The sequence below is a fragment of the Rhincodon typus genome, chromosome 38, assembly GCF_021869965.1.
Source record: "Rhincodon typus isolate 14 chromosome 38, sRhiTyp1.1, whole genome shotgun sequence".
Taxonomy (NCBI): Eukaryota; Metazoa; Chordata; class Chondrichthyes; order Orectolobiformes; family Rhincodontidae; genus Rhincodon; species Rhincodon typus.
In genome coordinates this window covers 575,508-595,728 of record NC_063369.1, presented here as the reverse complement: position 1 = coordinate 595,728, position 20,221 = coordinate 575,508, and the positions used below count along the sequence as shown (strand labels likewise).

Below are 20,221 nucleotides of genomic sequence, written 5' to 3'. Positions count from 1 at the left end.
GTTATCGGGTTAAAAACCCAAATCTGTTCATTGTTATCATGACTAGTCATGAAGCTCCTTTTTGGACCGGTTTGGTCTCTTGTCCTTGAGGCTCACAGCTCTGTGTAAAGGTTCCCATGCTCTTTTAAATGTTCATTTGCCATTGTGGTAAAATACATTGTCTCACATTAAAGTTTCACTTCACTGTTTTTATTGTTTTCAGTAGTTGTTCATTGTGTTTGGGTCCATTTATTTATTTAATTTTTCAACGAGCTCCTTTGCAGTTCTCTTTGTGAATTCATAACTTAGCTCAACATTTGCAAACATTTATTTTAGTGTCTTCTCTGCCAAACATGATGTAAACTCGATCAAAAACAAAGTTGCTGAAGAAGCTCAGCAGGTCTGGCAGCATCTGTGGTGGAAAAAACAGAGTTAACGTTTCGGGTCCGGTGACCCTTCCTCAGAAGGGGTATTATCGCTGCATTGTTAATCCAGACACCCAGATAATGTTCTGGGGACCCGGGTTCGAATCCCACCACGGCAGATGGTGGAATTTGAATTCAATAAAATATCTGGAATTAAGAATCTGATGATGACCATGAATCCAATGTCAATTGTTGGAAAAACCTATCTGGTTCACTAATGACCTTTAGGGAAGGAAACTGCCATTCTTACCTGGTCTGGCCTACATGTGACTCCAGACCCACAGCAATGTGGAGGACTCTTAACTGCCCTCTGGGCAGTTAGGGATGGGCAATAAATGCTGGCCTAGCCAACGACACCCTCATCCTGTAAACGAATAAAGAAAAGAGAACTGATGGTGGCTGGGAAAACATCAGTTTATATGCAAGAAAAAAGGGCGGGAGATGGGGTAGGGAGTAAACGAAAGGATAGAGCCTAAAGAGAGAGAAGAGCAATTGGACAGACAAAGAGTTGATAACAGTCAGGCTGGGAGGGTGAATAGTTGTTAATGGGGACTATTAGTGATTAATAACAGGTAGTGTGTAATGGCAGGCTATGTAGTAACAAGGCTTGGTGTGTGGGGTAGGGGGCTGGGACATGGGAGAGTTTAGGCCATAAAATTAATGAACTCGATATTGAGTTTGGAGAGCTGGAGGGTCCCCAAGCGGAAAATGCGGTGTTCATCCACCTTGCATTGAGCTTCGCTAGAACACTGCAGCAAGCCAGAGACAGACATACTGGCTAGGAAACAGGGTGGTGTGTTAAAGTGGCAGGCAACGGACAGTTCAGGGTCTTTTTTGCAAACAGAATGTAGATGTTCGTTTCCCCAATTTGGAGGAGACCACATTGTGAGCAGCGAATGCAGTAAACTAGATTCTGGGAAGTGCAGGTGAAGTGTTGCTTCACCTGGAAGGTATGTTTGGGCCCTTGGATACTGGGGAGGGACGAGGTAAACGGGCAGGTGTTACACCTTTGCTGGTTACAAGGGAATGTGCTGTGGGGGTGAAGGAAGTGGGTTGGACCTGGTTGAGGGCCCTGTTGACCCATGGAGTTGGCCTCTCAGTTCCTCCATCTCCATCGTGTGTTCACATGAGGCCAGCTTCGACAAGGGAGCCTCCAAAATGTCCACCTTCTTCCTCAACCGAAGATTTTTCAGCTCCGTTATCAACAGGACCCTCAACCAGGTCCGACCCATCTCCCACACTTCTGTCCTCACCCCTTCTCTTCACTCGGGCAACAGCGATAGGGTTCCACTTGTCCTTATCTATCACCCCACCAGCATCCACATCCAGAAGATCATCAGGTGCCAATTCTGCCACGCCCAGCAAGATGCCACCACCAGACACATATTCCCCTCCCCTCCCTTGTCCGCCTTCTGCAGGGACTGTTCCCTCTGGGACACCCAGGTCCACACTTGCTGCATAGACTTGGCGACCGCTTCGCAGAACATCTACATTCTGCTCGCAAAAAAGACCCTGAACTACTCGTTGCCTGCCACTTTAACGCACCACCCTGTTCCCTGGCCAATATGTCTGTCTTTGGCTTGCTGCAGTGTTCCAGCGAAACTCAACCCAAGGTGGAAGAACAACAACTCATTTTCCGCTTGGGGACCCTCCAGCCCTCCAGACTCAGATATCAAGTTCAATAATTTTAGGGCCTAAACTCTCCCATGTCCCAGCCCCCTACCCCATGCAGCAAGCCTTGTTGCCACATAGCCTGCCATTGCACGCTACTTGTTATTAGTCACTAATAGTCCCCATTAACAACTATTCACCCTCCCAGAGATAGTAGGAACTGCAGATGCTGGAGAATCTGAGATAACAAGGTGTAGAGCTGGATGAACACAGCAGGCCAAGTAGCATCAGAGGAGCAGGAAGGCTGATGTTTTGGACCTAGACCCTCCTTCAGAAATGAAGAGGCCCGAAACATCAGCCTTCCTGTTCCTCTGATGCTGCTTGGCCTGCTGTGTTCATCCAGCTCTACACCCTATTCACCCTCCCAGCCTGATTGTTATCAATTCTTTGTCTGTCCAACCGCTCTTTTCTCTCTTTAGGCTCTATTCTATCATTTACTCCCTATCCCATCCCCATCCCCCTCCCCGTTTTTTCTGCATATAAACTGAGGTTTTCCCAGCTACCATCAGTTCTAAGGAAGGGTCACCGGAAATGTTAATTCTGATTTTTTCTTCACAAATGCTGCCAGACCTGCTAAGCTTTTCCAGCAACTTTGTTTTTGTTCCTGATTTACAGCATCCGCAGCTCTTTTGGTTTTTAAAATTGATCAACTGTTTCCTTAAAAGAAATGAGGTAACGTGCAGTTAACTTTGCAGTTTCCCACAAGGCTGCCCAGGGAAAAGAGCAAATTATTAATGTTGGGCTTTGCCAATGTTATTATTCAAGATATATGGACTTCTGAAATGATGTATGCGTCTCATTGGGTGAAAATTGAATCATGCTTTACGTGTAGGATCATAATTGCTCCTGCTGTTTGTTATAGGTTTAACAAATTATTGCTAAAACTGATAGTATCACTGAGCCCACAGTCTGTTATTGATTTGGTTGTTCACCTGTCCATTCGAGTCCCCTTTATTTGATGGAACTGCTATATACATCACTCTAATAAAACCTCAATGAGGAGGATCAGTTGCAATATGCAGTAATGAGTTAGTTGGGTAACGTTTGTGACCTTCTTTGCTGATAAACTATTACACTGAGATTTTCTCAGAACCTACAGTCGATTTGCTCCAAGTTGGGGAGTGAATGTCAGTGATCTGCGTCGTAAAAGGTATTGGTACATTTTATTCAATCAGCCAGCAGTCCAAGCTCTTGTAACTGATGGAGTGTGTCTGGAGATTTGAGTAGACATGTTTTTGACAACATAATTTTGATTGCACAAACTGATTTCTGCAGCTGATGTGGGGTCATGTGCTTTGTTTCTCATTTTTGATGATGCTGAGATTTGTATTGTCATTCATGAGTACTGTCGGCTCTTTTATGAGTAGTTGGTATACACAAAGCATCAGTGTAATGTCACCAGAGAATATATTTGAGCTGAGGATCAGCTTTGGATTGGACCCATTTTTACTTATTAATGAAAGTGGTGTCATTTTACGCAATCCTTTTGATGATTGCACAGACTGAGCAAGTTGCCTGTAAAATAGTAGTGGTTCGATTCATCCAACTCAAAAGAGAAGTCTGCATAATTTGCATTAAGTTTAACCATGTCTGCTTTTCAGTGTGATAATCTTTAAAATTTACACTGGAGTCCAGTTTGAATATGGACACCTGCTGTAGATTAAACCCTTTTGTAAGGTACTGATTAAAAAGAAACATGGGTTCTTATTAATCTCTTTCAAATATAGATCCAAGGAGCTGCACCTGTGGTACAACTGTGCATGAGGAAGGTCTGAAAGCTTGTTGTCTGCAAGCACTGGAAAAACTTGACAAAGCACCAAAGAAAACTCATAAGCCAAAGAAACCCCCAGGCTAGAGCAGGTGGACGCTGAAGCCAAAATGGTAAGTATCAGGAAGGAAAGGGGAGTTTCAAACAAGAGTTAGAAACCAGAAACTTGAATAGCTCTGACCAGCTGTTGATGTTTTATAATTGCTTGTTTATCATTTGTCTGGAATAAGTGTAATGTTTTGTAACCAGTTTCTGTTGTGTTCCCTCCAGCGTCCCATGCGTATATTTGTGAATGATGACCGCCATGTGATGGCAAAACATGCTGCCATCTACCCAACTCAAGAAGAGCTGGAAGCAGTACAGAATATGGTGTCACATACAGAGAGGGCATTGAAAGCAGTTTCAGACTGGTTGGATGAGCAAGAGAAGGCTAGTGTTAAAGTAGAGGTTACTGAAGTTGCTGAACCACCAACAACTGAAGGAGAGAACAAGGAGGGGTAAGTGGGATTAATGTTGTAGTAAAATGAGCGGGAAATGAGTAACTTGCTTTGTCAAATATTCTGGTTATTCTATGAAATAGATGAGTAAGTTGGAGGATGAACAGTGTTTACTCTAAATTTATAAGAAATGGAAACGGAAGTAGGCCAGTTGCCCCATTGAGCCTGCTCTACCATTTAATAAGGTCATGACTGATCTGACTGTGGGTTTTGGCTTTTCCTGCTTGACTCCCTTTATTGATCAAAAACCTATCTAACTCTCAATCTTGAATATATTCCTATGGCCTGGCCTCTACTACTGTCCGGAGGAGAATTTCCAAAAACTATCGTCACAGAATAATTTTTATGCATCTCCTACTTAAACAGGAGACCCCTTTATTTTTAAACTGTACCTCCTATTTCTAGATTTTCCTCCATGGCTCAATCCAATGTTTCAGTAAGCTCACCTCTTGTTCTTATAAATTCTGAAAGGTATAAACCATTCTGTCCAATCTTTCCTCATAAGACAACTTGGTTGTCGCAGGAATCAACTTAATGAGCCTTCTCTGAATTGTTTCACCCCCAGCTGAATGTGAAATTCGCCATTATTAGATCACTCTTTTGTGAGCGGATCCTTTCTATGAAACCATTTATTAATCTTGTTGCATTGCGTATTACCAGACCACAAATTACTTGGTTCCCTCGGTTCCGGAATAAGGTGTTCTAAGAAGTGTATAAATACCCTTGGTCATTACAATTCCTTTCTTAACCAGCCTAATTATTTCTTGATTTTATACCTTTGTACAACTATTCAAATTATAGAATATAGAAAGGCCTTGACAGCTTTTTGGTCGAGCTGTCCTGACTTCTATTTGTTTGCAACTGGGTGTTATATTTACAATCCTTCAGTCTGCATAGCACCAGCCTCTGTTACTATGGAAGGTTTCAAAGATTGTGTCAAGGACCATTGCCAGTTGTATTTTTATTCAATCCAATATCACTTTTTTTTTTAAATGCAACATTGTAGTTATTTTATAACCAACCTATTAAGAAATACTATTACACACCCGTGGAATGGGTGAGGTTTGAACTTAGACCTCCTGGTTCAGAGGTAGGGACAGTACTGCTGTACCACAAGAGCCCCCCAAAACTGCAACATTATAAACTTGCTTTTGATCTGGTAGGTTGGTATCTAAAGTACTCATTTAGCACCACAATCCTGCTCACTGCCTCCACAAAAGCTGTTTGGTCCATGATTGGCCCCACTTGACTACATGAGATGCTAACTATTTATTATTAGCATTACCAAGCTGGCTTTTGCTTGTACTCACACCCAAGTAAATAATTAAGAACTAACCCCAAAACTTTGGAACAGGAAGCAGACACCAGAGTATAATTAATATGAATAGGGCTAAACAATTCACTCAAACTGATCTTTTTAAAGTTGTCACATTCTTTTGGGCAGCATGGTGGCTCAGTGGTTAGCACTGCTGCCTAACAGTGCTGGGGACCCAGGTTTGATTCCCATCTCAGGTGACTATCTGTATGGAGTTTATACGTTCACCTCTTATCTATGTGGGATTTCGATAGGTGCTGTACTTTGCTCCCACAGTCCAAAGGTGTGTAGGTTAGGTGGTTGGCCTTGCTAAATTGCCCTGTAATGTCTGCAAATGTACTTGTTAGGTTGGTTAGTCATGGTAAAAATATGGGATAGGGTGGGAGGCTGGGTCACGGTGGGATGCTGTTTGGAAGGTCGGTGCAGACTCAATGTTTGGAATGGCCTCTTTCCACACTCTGGGATTGTATGATTCTAAGTGCATCATATTCAGATCAATAACAATAGATTTAATTTGGCCACAAATTTGAATCTCAGGCTGTCAGATTACATCTTTGAGTAACTTTGTGCTGCTCAGATGAAATGCTATTTCTAAAAAATGTTAAAATACCTGCAGGTTGATGTAAATGTATTGCAAATAAGCTTTCTGAATTTTTTTCAGAGAGAGAAGAAAAATCTAGGTTATTTGAGATAATAAGTCAAACATGTTTTTAAACTGGGGGTGATTATGGTTTATCCTTTTATTCTTGATCCCAGTGCTGTTTTGGATTGCTGAAAAGATATCCCTTAGATATAGTAATAAGTTGAAATTGCTCCAGTGCTGTGTCGCTTACGCAGTACCACCAGTTGCATACATTTCTATAGTGACATGACATTTTTCTTTTTCTTTCACAGAACGGAAGACCATGACAACTTTACCATGTATGCCATTTTTTAAACTCTTTGTACAGATAGATTGTTTACAAAAACAAAAGCATCTTTATGACAAATATTAGCTTGCTTTTCACTTAAATCTGTAATCATGTTACAGCCACTATTACAATTGTAAATTTTGAAATACACCATCATTTGTTCCACTGTTTTCTATTGCCTTTTAAAGGAAAAGGCTGGCCAATTATTTTATGTACAGAGTTTTTTCACAGAAACAAAACATGGATCAAATGTATTATAAACAACTTTGAATGCAGTATTTTGATCAATGTGTATTCTAGTGTTGAAACTTCTTAAGAGCTTTGTTTCACCTCAAATTGCCTCTGCTTATCCCTAAGCAACTGAGACCTGAAAAAGCAGTCCTGTATGCTCCTCTTCTGGACATAAAAGACTTATGTTAAAACGTGGGAATAATTGCTGGTGTCGGTCCCTGTTAATCAGAAATGCTATTATAAATGCATAAAATTCTTAATTTTTGGATCTTGTCACGACTGAGTACTTGTGTACTACTTAAACTATTAGGTTGGCTACCATTTTAAGTGGTTTGACAGTGATCTAGATTATTTTGAAAGTAATCGGAGTCTACTTCCTTATCAATAGAAGTTTGGATGTTCCAATTTGAACATCCCTCAAAATCATTGTGTCACTTCCCGGGTATCTGTTTACAAACATGGTGTGATTCCCAGCCACGGAAACCTAAATGTAAATGTCAGAATCATAATACCTTTTCTTGGGTGAAGGTAACAGTGCAAAGTATTTTCCTTTCTTTTCTCTTGATGTTGGCTGCTGAGCTTTTACTATTGGACCCTTGTCAGAATATCTTCAGTGAGAAAATGATATATATTTAAATATTGGTTCAGTGATGGCCTGCTTTATCCCCTTCCCATAATAGGGAACAGAAGTCTACAGAACAGAATGCCAGCCGGACCTTGCGTGGAGTGATGCGAGTCGGGTTGGTGGCCAAAGGCCTCCTTCTGAAGGGAGATCTTGACCTGGAACTTGTACTGTTGTGCAGGGACAAGCCTACTAAGTCACTGTTGACAAAGGTCAAAGACAATTTGGCTGTACAATTTGCGGTAAGAAATAACTTTTTTTATTCACGTGAAGTTTTGAATTTAGGCATCTTGTTTTCTGTACAGGTCAAAATAAACTTGACTACACATTCTGAAGTGTGAAAGAAAATTGGGATGTGGGTGGTGTTTCTAGCTGAAGAGATTGAAACAATCCGTGAACTTTGATTGTGTGATCAATTATCTGAAAATGAGGCAATGTTAGACTAACCTGCAACCAGCCTTTAAAAGTTTGAGATTGTGAAGAGAAGAAATAGAGAGTGAGAATTAGTGTGCTTAATTTTTAAAATTTTATTTATTTAGACGATTACCGAGGAAAAGTATGAAATAAATCCTTCAATTAAAGATGCAGCCATTATTATAAAGAATGACAAAGAGGAGCCATTGACCCTGAAGATCAAGCTGACTTCACCTGTGGTACGAGAAGAACTTGAGAAACAGGCTGCTGGAGGTAGGATGGGTTGTAGGTGGCAAACTCCAACCCGCAGCTTATCATGTTTATTGGGCCGTCAATATAGCTTGTTCTTGGGTCATGTCTTTTGAGGTTAAAGCTGCAATATATTATAATAAGACAGGAATGATTATGATCTAATTCAATGTAGTACCCTTCTCTGGAGCTTAATTCCGAATGCAATGTAGACAACAAAAGTCTCCTTTTTCCTTAAGTGGAAAAATTGGTTGAATCTGGTTTCAAACCGAGAAGGAATGATTTTTTTTTACTGGTCCTGATTGGACAAATTCCAGGTTCCTTCATGCACATACACAAATACACATCTAACCTTCACTCAAGAATAAATTGACAATACCAATGCTGTCAAATTTATTTTTGTCTGGAGTAGTTTTTCTCTAAAATAAGAGGCAGAGCAGGCAAATTTGATTCATTAAGTGTCTCTTTTGTGTTGAATTGTCAAATGGACTGAGACTACAATATGATCATAGAGGCTGAAACTGGAACATTACCTTACAGGTGCTGTAATCAATCCAGTTTCTGAAGTGACATTTTCAATTTGCTCACCTTTATTAGTCAAGTGAGATCTCTAACTTGCCCTTCAACTGGAGTTGAGGGTATGCTGATGAACATCTACATAATAATATTCCATATTCCTGTGCTCTTAGTAATCAATAGAATTACATGTGTGCATTTCCCTTATGCTATCTGTTAGATAAAAGTAAAGGTAACATCACCATTATCATACAAGGCCATGAACAGCCCTTTCATTTGAGAGAGATGATTGGTTTAATTTGAGGGTCACCACACCTCAGCCAAGGGCACAGTGAGAAGGAGGATGCTTCATGGTAACCTCCAGCTGGTGTGGGAATTGAACTCATTGTCGTTGGGGTCTCTGTGCATTGTGCATTGTAAACTAGCAGCCCAACACCAAACAAAAGGAGCCAGATTTTTGAACCAAGGTTTGGTCAGAACAAACAAAAAGTATAGGAACATAAGAGAAATGTACAAGTCCTTCATGTAATTCTATTGTCTGCTAATAGTGCAAGTACATGGAAAATTATTTATATGCACCTCGGTGTATCCTCCATTCCAGTTGAAGGCCAAGTTAAAGACCTCACTCGACCAATAAATGTGAACGATATTGAAAATGCCACTTTTGAACTTGGATTACAGCATCTTCAAAGGTAACATTCCACTTTCAGCCTCGATCTTATTATAATCTCATCCCATTTGAGAATTCAACACAAAAGAGATGCTTAATTTATTTTACCCAGTGTGATTTATTTTTAAAAGAGAAATATTGAATTTGACAGCACTAGTATTGTCAGTTTATTTTTGGGTGAAGGTTAGTTGTGCACTGGCACCTCTACATGAAATACTGTCCTTTTAGAAGAACTTTGGAACGTAGTTTGATTCACGGAGGCAGGATTTAAAACCAATAAATACATGAGTATCTTGAGATTTGTTACGGAGTATAAAGTTTGATATAATGAACATATTTCCAGTAGACATTTAGGGTGGAGGGGATTTTAATTCTTTTGGTGCAGAGCTAAGTATGGAGCTGGATCATACAGTGATCCCCCATTTAATACACTCCATTAAATGGGTTTCATTTTAGACTGCCTTTCATATTGATGAAGACTTTCAAATTACCCTACCAGCCATGATCTAGTACTTCGTTTAGTGCAGTTGGTAAGCCTCAAAGGCCTGCTGTTATTATTTCTGGGTTCTCCTGACAAGACAGAGTCTGTTTCCAGAACTCTGCCGGTGGGACTGAATCTTTCTGTTCCTGTCCTTCTGTTTGGGACGTTTACTAGGTACGTGCCAGGCTTACAGCCTTTCTGGGGCTCAATTGTGAATGATCTGGTAAAGACAATGGGACTTAAGACTTGGTGTTTCTTTGTCACCACCTCTGAATTGGTGTTGCAGTTGGTGTTGAGGGAGAGACACGGACTATCTACCATTTCCTACTCTTCACTTTGGAGTGATTGTTATGTTAGCACAAAAAGCAGCCAGATCAGCAACACAACTCAACTTATTATGTTATTGTACTGGGTTTCTTTTTATTATCAGTTAGCATACTTTCATTTCCCATTGCGCAGGAACACTTTAAAAGGTGAGCTAAATGAGGAATTACTGTTGGTGAGTTTTTCTTTTAGCTCCATGAAATTGCATTGCAAAAGATGTTGCAGTAGAATAGTCTTGAATGAATAGCAATGCCTCACTATTCATTGATAAATCTTTTGGGGTGAATGGCCTAGTTCTGCCACATTGATTGGAGAGGATACCAATCCTTCTGTTTTACATCCTGAAAATATCCTATCTTGTATTAAGATTCATAGACATTAGGCTATTGTCATTAGAGATCATCTTTACATTTATCCCATTAAAATGGTATTCTGTTACTGGTATATCTTCATATAGCTCTATATGGCAGCCATGGTCTGTAGTATACTGCAGCTTTATATCCTGGAACTGCTTGACATGTTATCTTTGCAATTGTAGCCTTTTGGTGGTCCAATACACGGTAAATGTTCGTGCTACTTTAAATCTAGCTGTAATAAAATGACTCCAGGCTTCTAAACAAATACCCTAGAAGCATTAAAGCTAAGTTGAGAATTGTCCTTGACCATGCATGTGTTCAAGTTGTTCAAAGCCACTGGTTTATATGCAAGTAAGTTTGCATTGCAGCAAAAATGACCATTTTCAAGGCCTTTTTCAAATGTTACTTAGCTTCCTTTGGAAAAAGACCACCTGGTGCATAGCTGGCAGATTTTTAGATAAAGTTTGGCTCTTCATGGTCTGATTTAAATACATTTTTATCCATTTTGAGCTATTGGTTTTGTGACACGTCAAGTGATCTTTACACTGTGTGGAGTTTCAAATCAGTGACCACGCTCGGTTGAGGTATCCCATTTTCCCTTCACAGTGTGAGCATTTTTCATCCATGAGACTGCTGCTTAGATATATTCAGAAACTTGGATCACTATGTGAGACTTTTCTAGGTGACAGAAATGGACACGAAGGCCAAGATTCAGCACTTAATGAAAAGTAAATGAGGTTGAAGGCTGAAAATGCTCACAGGCTCTTGGCTGATAATTATCATTAGACCTTGGATCCTTTTTCAAATAATGGAGATTCACTGCGCTGTGAATCATAGCTAACTTCTATTTTTATTATGTCTGAGATATGACCAGTCATTTTTTTTCTATTCTTCCAGTCCTTTTGCAAACTGGAGGAAACACTACTGCTTAGTATGTAGTTATTGCGTTACCAGAGTATTCCAGGAGCTGGGTCACTTAAAATCTGGGCGTTCAGCTTCTTGACTTGGATTCAACAGATTTGATGCTCTCATCCAAAGTGAAAGGGTTTTGGCAAACTAAACAGCAGTTCCTTGTGAGGAATGGCCTAAAGCACTGAACTTTGACCAATTTGGCATGAGAGGTCAATTGCTTACTCCTCCAAAACCCCTGACAGGCCTCTCCTTGAATGAGTACTTTTAAAAGTGCTATTTATAAATAAACTCTTACTTTGCGATCAAGCCCTTATTTTAACCTGAGATTTTGAAACAGTCATACTTTGTGCATGGAAAAGGTTGAAACTTCTTTGCAATGCGTTCAGGAGGCCATCACAGAGCATAAATTTGTTTCACATGCAGGCAAAGCTTTTAATGTCTCTGGTAACTGAACTTTCAGTTTTACAGGCACGTGGTTTATAATCCAAACTGCATACTTCACAGTTTACGCATTCTTGTAATCCTGCTATCGTGCAATTCAATTAAAGATTGTAGCTCAGGATTCCACACACAAAGCTTGTGTCAAGATATTGGTCTTGCTGTAATATCTATATATCCACAGGAAAGCTTAGTTAGAAGCTCTCATTCGGAAAGTTTATTTGCAGACTATTATATTTTCCTTTGCTACAATTATCTTTACCATCTAATAAACCTGTTTCATAGCTTAAATTCCACTTCAGCAATGGGTTGTTCTACTTACAAATTCTAGAGAATTGCCAAGGGTTGCATAAGCCAACGATTTAAATATGCTATATGCTACTGACTCATTTCCCTTCTATATTATGTATTGAAATCAGCTGCTTCTTGACAGACAGCTTAACTCAGGGCATATTTTGAGCATTATCCACAAGTTGCCTGATTTTTGAGGCTCAGTTCACTATAGTTACCAAGCTGGTCTGAGGCTTTAGTCGGTCTGGCCAGTTTTCAACAATTTTCTGTTTGGTAAATCTCCAGAACTATTAGCACCGTATTCCTATTTGCCTGGGTAATATGTTGTCAATTTATTGATGGCTTTTGGGCTCATCAGTTTGCCATAGATGTCTCAACTAATTAGTTTGAAATTCTGGTCAGTAATGGGGCCGCCAGACCATTCAGTTTTGCTGCAGTGCAGACGCCACCAAGTTTTGAATATGCAGTGGGAGACTGAGCAGTTTAGTAATGGAGCTATATCTCATTTGATACTGAAAGCCTGTGCACATACTAGTTAAACCTGAGGTATTGGTCTTAATCTGAACAAGCAACAGCTTAAGCATGCACAACTGCTTTGTGCAGACTCAGTCTGTTTAACAGTTTCCCACTGTATATAAAATTATTAATGGTGTTTTTGATCTTTTTGATATTGCCTGTGGATTTACTATTTGATCACGTCTACCAAGCCTTCTAGTTTGTCAATTCTTTTAGGGACGCTGGACCTTTGACCAACTGGACGCTCTCTGTCATGGGGGCCTGGGCAGTCGACCCTCGTGGGCAGAGGGGGTTTCCCCCGGACAGAGCCCTAAGCCTACTTGATAGTTTCCTTTCTCTTGATTCCTAGCCTAGTTAATTAAACACATTGCAATGTGAGGTAATATCTTTCTTTATAACCAATACAACACTGTTCTCCACATGACCACCAGTGCAATGCATTTATGCCACAGCTCATATAGTTTAGCAAATAAAACTGATACATATCACATACGCAATAGTGCAAACACTAGCGTACACTCCTTCAGGCTCTGTCTATTCATTTGGTGTTCAGGTATAGACTAGTGTTCTCTCTGTTTAGTTACAAGACAAAGTAGATTCATTAGAGATTTGAGAGTGCTCACTACAACTTGACTTTGGTGAGGAGCCCTGTTTGCCCAATAGGATGCTGCCGCTCCCCGCCGCATGACAGAAACCCCTTGGTCAAACTGCCTGTCTTCTTATTCCACTCCATCAATAGAAACAGTAACGATGAGTGAGCCTGCGGATGTATTGGACAGGCAGAAATGCCTAACCGCCTTGGCGTCCCTGCGACACGCCAAATGGTTCCAGGTTTGGATCTTGTTCTTACATTATTGTCTAAAGTAGAATGTTTTTATTAAAATTATTGATTCTGTTCAGTTTTTAAATTGCGTGTTGAATTGATATTGGAATTGTAAATTTGTGTGCAACACTTAGCTTCTGTCTCTGCGCAGCTGCTAATAAGCACTTAAGTAAATGAGTGTAATCTTAGTAAGCTGGCAGTTCTTCATGTTGGGGAGGGGGGCTTCAGGGATTTAATGTTAATTTATTTTGTGTATTATTGCATTGTTGCTGCTTTGTGTTAAGAGTAATTTTGCTCACTTTGAAAATACTAGATTGATATGTAGCTTTTGTTATAAATGTAAAGACTTTCTTACCCTTGACAAAGTAGCACTGCAGATTTGAAACTTTGCCCTTTTTTGCTGATTTTACTTTCAGGTCACTAATTGAGATACTAACTTTCTGCTCAATGGTTTTATAGGCCAGGGCAAATGGGCTGAAGTCATGTGTCATTGTCATCCGTGTTCTACGGGATTTATGTTCAAGAGTTCCCACCTGGGCACCACTTAAAGGATGGGTATGTGAACTTGTTTCTTTGTTTTTAGTTTATTATCCTCATTATTGAACCTGTAGTGTGAGGCTTTCTAGTTGCTGGCTTCTGTGCATCAGCACTTTTCTTCAGCTGAACTCTGTAATTGTAATTTGGTGTTTTTGATGTTAATGTTTCTTTCTTAATTCATTCATGGGTTGTGCAGTTTGCTGGTCAGACCACCGTCCCTAATTTCTGTTGAGTTTAGTGATGTTGAGCACTGGCTCTTTGACCGATGCAGGCTTCACTTAGGCCTGAGAAAGAAACTGAGATTAGTTTTTCCATTCTTATTTCAAGTATTCCTAATTTTTAAATCCCTGCATAACATATAATATACATCCATCTATGATGCTATTAAGATGCATGAATTCAACCTCACTTGGATTGCAATTTGGAGGTTGTAGGGCTCGCATGGGTCTTGTGGTTCTAGGTGGTAAAGTTCACTAGTCCAGAAAGTACTGTCAGAAGTGTCTTGCTGAGTTTCTGCAGTGTATTTTGTCTTTGCTTTTATTTCATTCAGTGGATGAGGACATCACATGCGAGGGAAGGACTCATACAAATTAGGAGCAGGAGTAGGCTATTCAGACACTCATGCTTGCTCTGCCATTCAGTAAGATGATGCCTGATCTGATTAAATCTCAAATCTGAATTCCTGCCTACCCCGATTAATCTATCTTTCTTTTGTATGCTTAACAAGAATCTATCCACTTAAAAATGTTGAGGACTGTGCTTCCGCCAGCTTTGCAGGAAGAGCAAGAAATGCCTCCACATCTTCTGAGAGAAAAGAAAAATGGCCTAATCGGTTGTTGGAGGACTATCGTCTTAGCTCCAGGATGTTATTACAGGAGTTCTTCAGAGTAGTGTCTTAGGCCCAACCGTTTTCTGCTGCTTCATCAAAGATTGATCTGCTTGTGTTCCAAATTCCACATTCCCACCTACCCCGATAACTTCTGATGCCTTTGCTAATCAAGAATCAATCTCCTTTGGCCTTCAAGATATTTAATGGTCTTGTCTCCATCTCCTTCTGTGGCAGAGAATTCTACAGTCACACAATCCTGTTAGAGAAAATAAATCAGAGACAGTAGGAACTGCAGATGCTGGAGAATCCGAGACAACAAGGTGCAGGGCTGGATGAACACAGCAGGCCAAGCAGCATCATAGGAGCAGAGAGGCTGACGTTTCGGGCCTAGACCCTTCATCAGAAAAGGGGGAGGGGAAGGGGGTTCTGAAATAAATAGGGAGAGAGTGGGAGGCGGATAGAAGATGGATAGAGGAAAGGATAGGTGGAGAGGAAACAAACAGGTTGAAGAGGCGGGGATGGGGCCAGTAAAGGTGAGTGTAGGTGGGGAGTTAGGAAGGGGATAGGTCAGTCCAGGGAGGACGGACAGGTCAAGGGGGCGGGATGAGGTTGGTCGGTAGGAGATGGAGGTGCGGTTTGAGGTGGGAGGAAGAACAGGTTAGGGAGGCAGGGACGAGCTGGACTGGTTTTGGGATGCGGTAGGGGGAGGGGAGATTTTGAAACTTGTGAAATCTATTCTCACTTTTACAACCTAGTGGTGCACCAGACCATAAATCGAGCCCCATTATTTCCAGAGTTGTACCAAATGTTAACTTTTTCTTCAGATTGCGCAGTGCCCCAGTTTTACCTGATTTTCACACCAAAGTTGAGAAAAGGCATGGATTAGGTTTCTGTACTAACCAAGAATTATTATTTAAACAGACATAAGCCATTGGCATGTAACACTATTGACTAAAATTAATCCGCTTATGAACTTCCCTCTCACAAAAGGAAAAAAATTATTGGCAGAGGTAGAAAAACTGAAAAATCAGTTAAGTGACTTGGCTTCTGGATTCCGCTTTTGAAATGACCTTACTTTGGCTAGCCAGGCTCTTGGTGTTCAGTTATCTTTCTCTGGAAGCTTCCACTGGTTAGTAAGTGGTACAGACAGACTGATTGTTCAATTCAAAAGTCACAGCTTGTGTCAAATGCTGCAGGAAAGGTAACTGATTTTCTTTGTTTAAAATGTGGTTTCCACTGCAGAGAACAGGCAGCTTCTGCTGGGGTAAACAATTGCATATTCCTGGGTCTTTCTATCTCTCTGTCTGTGTCTATGTAAATTGTTTCCAGTTCCAGCCTGTTGAGTTAGCTGAGAGCCAATCAGCTTCACATGTATTTAACTCCTGAGTGCCTAATTGTTTGCACATTGCAGGAACCCACAGCCACAAAAAACAACAGTCACAATAGCGATTGAATTCCTTGCTGTAAAATGATGTAGCTATCCTGATTAATCTCTTCTTTTAAAAAGTGTTCTTTGTTATTGTAGTTTGCAGTTCTTAAAAACACAAATAAAAAGATACTTTCTTCATCTCTTAACTAAAAGTGACCCTAGTTTTAAAATTCTGTCCCCAAATTCTGGGCTCCCATACAAAAGGAAATATGTTTTCCACATTCACCTTGTCAAGACTGTTCAGGATCTTTTACATCTCAGCCAAGTCACCCATGACGACACCTACAAACTAAGTGTTTTTAGCCTGATTAGCCTATTCTTATAAAAAGCTCACTCATTCCAGGTATCAATCTATTAAACTACTTCTGAACTGCCTCAATGTATTTACATTCTTGCTTAAATAAGGAGGTCAAAACTGCACATAGTATTTGAGATGCAGTCTCACAAATGTACCACATCTGTTGTCACCTTCACCCACTTTATGTTAGCTTCCAGACCTATTGGGGTATGAGGCGTTGTTGTGCTTCAGTTTATGAAGAATTCTAATTGAGTGTACACAATTAACGTAATGGGAACTGAAGTGGCCCATAAACAAGGGCCCACATTTAATCTTCAGTTTTATCTTTAGCCTTTAGAGTTGATATGTGAAAAAGCAATTGGAACTGCCAACAGACCCCTGGGTGCAGGAGAGGCAATGCGAAGAGTCTTAGAATGTCTGGCTTCTGGAATTCTAATGTTAGGTATGTGCTTCATGTACTTGATGCTTTTGCCAGAAAATTAACATAATTGCAATTTTTAAAAATCTAATCGCTTCTACTTTTAGTTTAATTTCTGTCTCTCTGGCCCTTTGCTACAATTGCATGTCACCCACTACGTACAGCTGCTTAGGGTCCAATCCCTTCTAGTAGCATTCACGTGACAAATCCACAAAGTCCAAGGTAAGTTGGCTAATTTGAGGTGGCAAGGCGTATTTGACAGCTAGGTGGTCACCTCTTTAATATAAAGGAGGCACAAGACAGTGGTATCAATTTGAAGGTCACTGGAACAGAAGACAGTTTTCTTGTATTCTGCATCCTGTCTCTGATTCATGTGATTTAAAGAAATAAGTCTTGCACCCTGGGAAGTATTTTTCACTTTGTGTTTCTGTTGGGGCACATTTATCTAGATTGCATTTGTATATCTATTTTGCTTTGCCAGAAGTTGCCACAGTCCTTTGTTGTGACATTTGCCAACTGCCACAATTCTTCTGTATTGTGTTTCAAATTGTGGGAAGAGATGTGTTGTCTTTGTAATCTCTTTTCATCTTTCTGACATTATCTTGCTTTTGCTATAGATGGACCTGGCATCTATGATCCTTGTGAAAAAGAAGCAACAGATGCCATTGGCAGTCTTACCAGACAACAAAGAGAGGACATAACCCAAAGCAGTCAGGTAAAACATATCATTTTAACTGGCTTGATTCTGTACTTCTGAATTGCATTACATGAATTGTTTTAAATCCTCTTCTTTGTTTTTTAGCATGCACTGCGTCTGGCTGCTTTTGGACAATTGCATAAAGTATTGGGTATGGATCCATTGCCTTCCAAACTCCCTAAAAAACCTAAGAATGAAAATCCAGTCGATTACACAGGTAGAAAGTACAAAGAATGCAATCCTTGCGTGTCAGTTGCAAATAATTTTGATGTTTGTGTTACACTTATAAGACTTGACTTATGGCTCAAATGTAAGATTCGTGGTGGTAACTAGTTAATCATAAAATAGTAGGTGATCTCAGTTATTTTAATATTTCCTTTTTCTATTCAACATTCAAGATAAGTGTGTTGAAATTAGTGGCAGCCTCATAGCGATCTTAAGTCATTGATTGGATCCTGGTTATAGATATTTTTAGTTAACCTATTCAGACATCAGGGGCATTTAAGCGGCTACTAGATAGGCATATGGATGATAGTATAAGGTAGGGGTGGAGGTTAGATAGACCTTAGGATTAGGGTAAAAGTTCGGCACAACATCGTGGGCCTAAAGGCCTGTACTGTGCTGTACTGTTCTATCTTGCAATCACATACTATTCAACTGACTCTGAATTACAGGTTGCAGTTTTGCAATATGAACAATGATTGATATATACTTTTTTCTGTCATCTAGAACACATCGCACATAATTGCACGTAGCAATATGTATACTATCTGCCCTACCAGGACAATGATCTTGTGGGAATAGCAGTGTTAGCCAGTTCTGCGGGGGCCGAGGGGGAAGCAAGGGAGGAGTCTGGGAAATGCCCGTCTCCACCCTCGGAACTAGTTCAAGGGATCTCTGTGGCTCTGGTTACTTATGTTTTCCCCTGTGATACAAAGGGAATTTAACCTTTAAGCAATCTGTAATGAGAACACATTTAGTCCTCTTGTTATCTTTTATTACTTGTTGATGTACTTTTGCGTCTTATTGAATTTTTCAGTTCAAATTCCTCCGAGTGCATTTAGCACACCGGTAAAGCGGCCAATAGATGAAGACTCTGGTGAAGACAAGTCTCCAAATAAGAAGAAAAAGAAAACTCAGAAAAAAGGCAAGTTGATGATGACTAGCTTCCTGTAGACATCATGGATAGACAAATCAATGTATTGCTTTAATTGTATTGCACGGACCTTTCAAGTTTAAAGGGCAACTAGGGAGGGGCAATAAATGCTAGCCAGCCAGCGACACCCACATCTCATAAATGAATTTTAAAAAAAGTTTCACCATGGGACGAGGCATCTTGTACATAAAATATACTGAAATACTATCATTTATAACTTGTTATGCGTGAAAGAGGATAGACTCGTTGTACTTAAACTCCTGCTGAGTGTCAAATGAAGAAATTTTAGCGGAAAGTAATTTTTAATGTTCCATAGAAAAAATCATTCTGTTTGTCATTAGGAAAGAACAATTTTAAGGTACTGCATACACACTGTTATAGCTGCTGTACATTTAGACGCCTTTTAACCATTACAGAGAACTCCAAAAAACAAGCATAGTTCTTTACTTAGGTAATGAATACCAGTAGTCATCGTACCTTGTTTGTGTGACAGTCTCTATGTGTAAACTTTGCTTGGTATTTTCAAGCTTCTTGGTTTGGAATTTTGCTGCTGCAATCAATTCCTGAGACGGCCATTATCTGTGATCTACATTCATAGTCAGTTTTGGTTATTAGACAGTAATCTCGAACTTGAACCCCAGCTGTCTTTTCATTCCCTGGCCAAGGATAGAGATTAATTATGCTAATTAAGTGTCATGCTGCGTGAGTTTGGCCAAATTGGTGTAGAGCAGGTTTAATATAATGTATGGAGGCGAGCAAGTCTGGGAGTGCTCCCTTTAGGAATGTTTTTTTTTGAATGGTATATTGGATTTATTTGTAACCTTTGTGACTTGTGTCATAAACTTTATGCACCCACAGCAGCTGAGGAAAAAGTTGAACCTGCCCAAGCGATGAATGCATTGATGAGGCTCAATCAACTGCGACCTGGTCTTCAATACAAATTAATCTCCCAGACAGGCCCTGTCCATGCTCCTGTATTTACTATGTCTGTGGAAGTTGATGGAAAAAGCTATGAAGCGTCAGGGCCATCTAAAAAAACTGCTAAACTGCATGTCGCCGTCAAGGTATGTATTGTTGGATTATGAGAACTGTAAAGTAGACATTATTGGGTTGCAGAGGATTTATTGCATTATTGTTTGGAACTGCAAAATCAAGAGGTTAAAAAAATGCTTTGGTCTATTTGCTGTATAGAGCAAATTACTTTGGAAAACAGTGTTCAGCAAAGTTTTTTTGAGGACGTGTTGAAGTTTTATTGCTTTAACTGTTGTGCAAGCAGACCAGAAAATACCCAATGAATCTTTGTTGTTATTGTGTAGCAACAGCCTCTGTACTGAAGGGTGATTTTTGAATATGGACCCAGAAGCCGTGGGCAGTTGCTGAAGTTTGCAAGGAAACAGACTGAGACACAGTACTATAGGAGGCAAAATTTGGAGCTGAAAGCTGAATTC

At 40.1% G+C, this 20,221-nt stretch overlaps 2 protein-coding genes across 11 annotated transcripts in view; one reads left to right on the top strand and one right to left on the bottom strand.

Moving 5' to 3' along the window:
• ilf3b (interleukin enhancer binding factor 3b) overlaps positions 1-20,221 on the top strand; it is a 54,681-nt gene that overhangs the window by 11,833 nt on the left and 22,627 nt on the right. For 5 of the 6 annotated variants that reach the window (XR_007265752.1, XM_020517155.2, XM_048618087.1 and 2 more), the window contains exons 2-13: positions 3,803-3,956; positions 4,114-4,340; positions 6,550-6,576; positions 7,478-7,661; positions 7,959-8,106; positions 13,326-13,417; positions 13,869-13,964; positions 16,833-16,944; positions 17,538-17,635; positions 17,723-17,834; positions 18,657-18,764; positions 19,632-19,837. Coding sequence is in view for 5 of the 6 variants with exons in the window: in XM_020517155.2 (XP_020372744.1) it covers positions 3,954-3,956; positions 4,114-4,340; positions 6,550-6,576; positions 7,478-7,661; positions 7,959-8,106; positions 13,326-13,417; positions 13,869-13,964; positions 16,833-16,944; positions 17,538-17,635; positions 17,723-17,834; positions 18,657-18,764; positions 19,632-19,837 (1,413 nt within the window). In the remaining variant the exon portion in view is untranslated. The remainder of the gene's footprint in view (positions 1-3,802; positions 3,957-4,113; positions 4,341-6,549; positions 6,577-7,477; positions 7,662-7,958; positions 8,107-13,325; positions 13,418-13,868; positions 13,965-16,832; positions 16,945-17,537; positions 17,636-17,722; positions 17,835-18,656; positions 18,765-19,631; positions 19,838-20,221) is intronic. The other variant, XM_020517156.2, reaches the window with a different exon arrangement.
• The window catches only part of qtrt1 (queuine tRNA-ribosyltransferase 1), a 57,888-nt gene continuing 45,593 nt past the window's right edge, over positions 7,927-20,221 (bottom strand). For 2 of the 5 annotated variants that reach the window (XR_007265754.1, XR_007265753.1), the window contains one exon: positions 7,927-8,206. The gene's annotated coding sequence lies outside the window, so the exon portion shown is untranslated. Of the gene's footprint in view, positions 8,207-9,350; positions 15,032-19,250; positions 19,360-20,221 lie in introns of those variants that run through there. The other 3 variants (XR_007265757.1, XR_007265756.1, XR_007265755.1) reach the window with 3 other exon arrangements.